Source organism: Bufo gargarizans, chromosome 4 (genome assembly GCF_014858855.1).
Source record: "Bufo gargarizans isolate SCDJY-AF-19 chromosome 4, ASM1485885v1, whole genome shotgun sequence".
Classification (NCBI taxonomy): Eukaryota; Metazoa; Chordata; class Amphibia; order Anura; family Bufonidae; genus Bufo; species Bufo gargarizans.
Genome location: NC_058083.1, coordinates 54,490,161 through 54,496,915, shown reverse-complemented (window position 1 = coordinate 54,496,915; position 6,755 = coordinate 54,490,161). Strand labels below are relative to the sequence as shown.

The 6,755-nt window shown below is 43.4% G+C and overlaps 1 protein-coding gene across 1 annotated transcript in view; it reads right to left on the bottom strand.

Annotated features, from left to right (window-relative positions):
* Positions 1-5,700: 5,700 nt before the first annotated feature.
* GAREM2 (GRB2 associated regulator of MAPK1 subtype 2) overlaps positions 5,701-6,755 on the bottom strand; it is a 39,779-nt gene continuing 38,724 nt past the window's right edge. Inside the window, exon 6 of the mRNA XM_044292220.1 lies at positions 5,701-6,691. Within this exon, the coding sequence (XP_044148155.1) occupies positions 5,701-6,691 (991 nt within the window). The remainder of the gene's footprint in view (positions 6,692-6,755) is intronic.

Sequence of the window (6,755 nt, the reverse complement as noted above, 5' to 3'; positions counted from 1 at the left end):
GAGGTTGATCAGTCCCTTCCCAACATAGAAGGGCTTTCCGAGTCGGTCCTGAGAACTTTGTCGCATTCCCGAGCAGAGTCTACAAACAAGGCCTACTCCAGGATCATGAGAATCTTCGTGGCATGGTGTGATTCCAAACAGGTGGCGTCTGCAGATCCGCCCCTTCCTGCGATACTACATTTCCTTCAGGACGGATTAGATAGAGGCCTATCTCCAGCTACCTTGAAGGTACAAATGTGTGCCATCTCGGCCTGTCTCAACAGGCCATACTCTCGGGATCCACTCATCAAACGCTTCCTGAAAGGGGCGGAAAGACTAAAGCCTACTATACTGAAACCCATTCCCCAGTGGGATCTTTCAGTAGTGCTCAGGGGTCTAGCATCTTCCCCCTTCGAGCCTTTGGAGGAGGTTGATTTCAAATATTTGACTTTAAAGATGGTTTTTCTTCTGGCTATAGCCTCAGCCAAAAGAGTTTCTGAATTGCAGGCTTTCTCTGCAATTCATCCATATATTATTTTTCTACAGGACAGAGTACTCCTGAAGTTTCTGCCATACTTCAGACCTAAGGTGCCTACTTTTCAGAATATCAACCAGGTAATCTCCTTACCAGTTTTGTTTACAGCCTCCTCCTCTGATACTCCAGCTAGAGATCCGCTGGATATTTCTAGATGCCTCCAGATCTATGTGGATAGATCCAGAGAGTTCAGGATAGATGAGAATCTCCTTATCCTGTTTGCCGGTAAGTCTAAAGGCCGTAAAGCGTCTAAAGCCACCATTAGTCGCTGGATCAAGGAGGCCATTAAGGAAGCTTTTGTCTCCCAAACCTTAGATCCTCCCGAGTTTGTGAGAGCCCACTCTACTAGGGCGGTCTCCACCTCGGTTGCGGAAAGAAGCCTTCTCCCCTTAGAGTTGATCTGTAAGGCGGCCTCCTGGAGCTCTGAGTCAACCTTCATCTCCCATTATAGGATAGATGCTAGGATGGCAGAGTTTTCGGCTTTCGGGCAGACAGTTCTTACTTCTGCCAGGCATGAGGACCCTCCCTAGGGGTTTTATCTTGCTATCTCCCCATCTGTGCTGCTGGTAGGACGTAAGGGAATCGTTAATTTCTAACGATAATTTGTTTTCCCTTAGTCCTAACAGCAGCACACAAATATCCCTCCCTAATTTACATCATACTTGTTAAAGACACGGTGGGCTGGGGGGTGATCTCCTCCCTTTCAGGGAGCTGAAGATCGTTTATTGGTTCTTGGGCTCATTAAAATTCCGCCGGTCCTACCAGTCCACAGGGGCAGTTAACCCCCCCATCTGTGCTGCTGTTAGGACTAAGGGAAAACAAATTATCGTTAGAAATTAACGATTTGCTCTATCCCCTTCTTAGAATAAGTTTACAGGCCAGTTCTTGATAAGATTCTGGCGACTCAGTGGACCATTTTAACTTCCAATTTAAAAATATATTTTTATCCCGTCTGACAGACTTAGGTTGGGTGATGAACCCAGGAAAATTCTGTCTCCAACCTTCTACAAGCGTAAAATTTCTGAGAGTGGTCTTGGACTCTCAGAAACGGACAACAGACCTTCCCCAGGACAAAATCTATGCCCTCAGACAGAAGATCAATCTGTTCCAAAAGAGAAGGAGTTGCTCTATAAGAGAAGCAATGAGCATATTGGGTTTTCTAACCTCCTGTATTCCTTTGGTAGCATGGTGTCAATCACATTATTGCACTATGCAGGTCTGGATCTTACAACAATGGGACAAACGGCTAAGATCGCTAGACCGAAAATTACTGATACCGGGTTTTGTAAAAACATCTCTCTCCTGGTGGACAGTTGCATAAAATCTATCCAAAGGAGTAGTTTGGAACAAATCTCCCTCTATAATGATCCTGACAGATACAAGCAGAACAGGTGAGGGAGCAAAAAATCGGAGACTGCTATTACCAAGGTACTTGGGACAAAGTAGTAACCAACCAGTCTTCAAATTTGCACGAGTTGAGAGCCGTCTGGGAGACACTGAAATCCGCCTTGAGGTCTCTTCGAAATCTTGACGTGAAGATACTATTGGACAACATGACTACAGTTGCATACCTCCTACACCAGGGAGGAACGAGATCAAAGAAGATATTTGCCTGGGCCAAGAGAGAGGTGAAGTCAATCTCGGCAATTCATCGCGAGAGCTCCTTAAATCAAGTAGCAGATTATCTCAGCCGGCAGAGAATAGATCAGACAGAGTGGCCATTGAATCGAGAAGTATTCAACATGATGACAGACAGGTGGGGCTCTCCAACAATAGACCTGTTTACCTCAAGAAGACATACAAAACTAAAAATATTTTGTTCTCTGAACCCAAGGGACAATCCTTGGAAAATAGACGCTCTTTCCCTAACTTGGGACTGGGAGTTAGCTTATGCATTCCCTCCTCTTCCCCTGATTCCGAAGGTAATTAAGAAGATCCTCCAGGGAAGAGTGACTCATTCTAATCACCTCCTACTGGCCGAAAAGGGGTTGGTTCTCCCTCCTCCAGAAGCTAACTATTGCGGATCCTTGGGTGCTGCCCCACAGGAACGACCTCTTACATCAGGGTCCAATTCTGCATCCACATCCAGAGATACTCAAGCTCACAGCTTGGATCCTGAGATCTCCGTATTAAAACGCTAGGGACTTTCAGACAGTGTTATATTTACACTGAGATGTTGCAGGAAAAAAGTGACCTCCGCAATATATTTGAAGATGGATGGAAAAAATGTTGTTCCTGGACAAACCCAAATTTTGGAAAACCTAGTATCTAGAAATTTTAGATTTCCTGCTACAGGTCTGGAATTGGGCCTTCCACCTTAAAGGTCCAGGTTTCCGCTCTGAGTAGTTTCTTCGATACTAATTTTGCAAGCCATAGGTGGATTAAACGGTTTATCAGGGAAACTTCCAGATTAAGACCTTCCTTAAAATCTGGCACCCCTACCTGGGACTTAAACACGGTCCTTAATGGACTTTGAACCATTAGAAGATTGTCCTCTTAAGCTACTATCTTCCAAGACAGTTTTCCTAATTGCAATTACTTCAGCCAGGAGGTTAGGTGAGATCCAAGCTTTCTCTATCGGAGAACCCTACATTAGAATTTCCGATGATAGGATTGTTCTAAGGCTGGAACCGGGGTTCCTGCCCAAGGTTGTTTCAGACTTTCACAGAAGTCAGTAGATCATTCTACCATAATTTTGTAACCAACCAAGAAATCAGTTAGTTAGTTATTTTATACGTACTATAGAATAAAGGCTATGTTTTAATGCAGGTGGTACCCTGTGATTACTCAACCAAGAACTCAAAGAGATTTCCATACCCTAGATGTCCGACACATTGTTCTAAAATATTTGGAGGTCATAAAGAGTTCATGAAAATCGATAATCTTCTTGTCCAGTTTGCAGGGTCTAGATCCTCCTGAAAACCTCAGCGCTCACTCCACCAGGGCTGTCTCATCTTCCTTTGCCGAGAAAGCTGGTGCTTCATTGGATGAGATATGTAGGGCTGCGACCTGGTACAATGTGCACATGTTTATTAAACATTATAGACTAGATTTGTCTAGGTCTTTCGACCTGTCTTATGGACGCAAAGTCCTTCAAGCGGTAGCCCGGAAACAGGATTACTGGTAAGACTAATTCCTAATTTTACCATTTAGTATGTACGGGTGACTTGCAGTATTCCTTCCTATGTGCATAACCTTATATTTGTCAGTGTTAAACCTCATCTGCCCAAGCCTCCAATCTATCCAGATCCATCTGCAGCAGTATACTGTCCTCTGTAGTATGTGTGTGTGTGTATATATATATATATATAATTTTTTTTATTTATTTTTTTATTACCTCTGTAGAACATATATACAGTATACCGTTTTCTACAGTGTTAATAGATCATTAATATATTGGAGAATAGTGCCCAATACTGACCCCTGAGGTACTCCACTAGTGACAGTGACCTAATCTGAGTGTGTACCGTTAATAACCCCCCTCTCTTTTCTATCACTCAGCCAGTTACTTACCCACATACAGACATTTTCTCCCAGTCCAAGCATTCTCACTTTATATACAAAACTTGTATGCGGTACAATGTCAAATGTTTTGGAGAAGCCAAGATATACACAACCTCTATTGATTCGTCGCTGTCAAGTCTAGAACTTGCCTCCTCATAGAAACTGATTAAATTAGTTTGACATGACCGATCCCTCATGAAGCCATGCTGATATGATGTTATTTGCTTATTTTCATTGAGGTACTCCAAGATAGCATCTCTTAGAAAACCTTCCTTCAAATAGTTTACCCACGACAGATGTTAAACTTACCGGCCTATAGTATCTGCGCTCTGTTTTTGGACCCTTTTTTTAAAAAATATTGGCACCACGTTTGTTATGCACCAATCCTGTGGAACATTCCCTGTCAGTATAGAGTCCTTAAATATCAAAAATAAGGGTCTGGCTATGACTTTACTTAATTCTCTTAGGATATAGGGGTGTATGCCATCTGGTCCTGGCGATTTGTCCATTTTAATCTTTTAAGACTCTTTAGCAATTATTCTCTCTGTCTCTAGTTTGGCTGCTTTTATTTGTCTTTTACATATTCTAGATTTTTCATTATAATTTTCCAATTCTTCCTTGCTAACCTCCTGTTTTAGTGATTTAAATTTCTTTTTGTCATTTATTGCTTCCTTTACATTTCTATTTAACCACATTGGTTTTTATTGTTCCTTACCCATAAAAGGGATGTATCTCTCACAATTACAGTTTAGGATGCTTTTAAAAATATCCTATTTTGTGGCTGCATTTATTTTTGAGGACATTGTCCCAGTTAGTGAGGCTAATGCCTTCAAGACTAGGGCGTCTTCACACACGGCAGATTTTATGACTGAACATCAGTTCCATTAATTTGAAGGGGGCAGCGAGCACATGGATTTCTGTAAGCCGCATTAAGGTAAATGAAACTTATTTTTAAGTCTCGGATTCCACAAAATCTGGGAAATTTTCTGCAAGCCCCGTCCAGATAAATGGAACCGTTAAAATTTCTGCATGTGATTTCACCCCTGTCTGTAATGTGGCCCAAGTAAAGAAACTAAAAACTATATCCATCTAATAAGGCATTATGAGGGCCCAGCTCAGGATGGTGGATCAGTCCATGTGAAATCAACCTGAAAATGGTGAGACATAGATCCATAATATGCAAAGTGGAGAAAACCAGGAGAAAGGTCTCAGAAACATGTCTACAAATGGTTTGGCTGCTATCTCTAGCCACCTTCCATGACTAATTGGTTGACCTACCACCTATAGGTGGCACTAGAGACAGTGTTATGTCTTCTGCAGAAGAGCTAATTTGCATAATTTCCCCAGAAAGCATTGCCTGCAAGACACCAACTGGATCTCCACAAGAAGAACCAGCACCTTCAAAAGACATGTAACCAAGTCATCTCAAAACTCTGTGGCAATTTTAATATTTAATACACAGCTTCCATATTAAACTTTCCAGTGGCTCTGGTGACCTTTGTGTTATATTTTTGTGCAAATTGTGCTATGTGACCTGTCGAAAGGATCTATTCAGACTTGAAAACAAAAAGGAGTCTTCAAAAATAAGGAGGACTGATAAAAATAACCTGAAGTCTATGGTTCAGACTCATCTTACTTGACCTTTAGAGTCTAAAGACAATGAGGTTTGGTGGCTTTGATCATTAGATCTTTGGCCTCCAACCTTTTATGAATTGCATAATCTTCTTCACTTGTAGCTTGGTCAGCTTGAAGTCATCGGAAAGGATCTCCTCAGTCAGTTGTACGAAGATGCTCCCGTCTATACGCTCCCTTACAAAGAAGGTCACAACGTCTTCCGAAAGGCCGATGAACCTGAGGCACCTGGAGACCTCCTCTACGGACAGAGCTGATAGATCAGGAGGCGGGTGCCATGTAGTAGGATCTCCCGCTAGTCCCCTGAGCACCCCTGGTGTGTGAGGAGAAGATGTGTCCATGGTACTTCTGGATGACATTGGTGGCACCTCAATGACTCCTTGAGTGAGGTAAACCCTAGTGATGCCACCTTCTGCCCCCCTCACGATGGTGGGTGATAATGGGGTTGTGCTCCTGATTACAATATTCTCAGTCTCAAACCCTTTGGCCGGCCTGGGTGGAGGGGCCGGACATGTTCCTCCACTGCTTTTGAAGACTGATTCCGGCATCAAATGTAGCTCAGATCCAATGGAGGAGGAATCTGGAGAGGTGCTCTGACTATTACTAACATCAAAGGGATCAAGGACATCAGAAACTGAAGAAGATGAAAATTTTGGACGCTCGAAAGGTTCTAACCATTCCCCGGAAGATGAGGGGCTGGAAGCAAAGGCCGGGTTGGCAAATGGATTCAAGGCTCCAAAGGGGGCAAAGCGTTTTGGGGTATGAGGAGGCTTCAGCCGGGGACAGCTATAATAAGTCTTAATAGTGGTGTCTGTGCTTAGAAGAGGAGTCGAGCGACCGCTAGCCACACTTGGCCCTGTGTCCGCATAGGCCCAAGAATCCGACCAAGACGTCTGGGTGGGCTGGGCCGTCGAGGCCATGCTGCTGGACATCTGACGATTTGAGGCATCTCCAGATTTGCAGTCGCCCCACGTACAAGGATAGCAATATAACGAATAGGAGTCTGGGGAGGGAGAGCCGCTCGCACTGCGATTCCCTGATCTGTAAGACAAGAAGACGTCAGAGATTTCAATTCCAGCTCTGCTTTTTGTTAGTGAATGGAAAC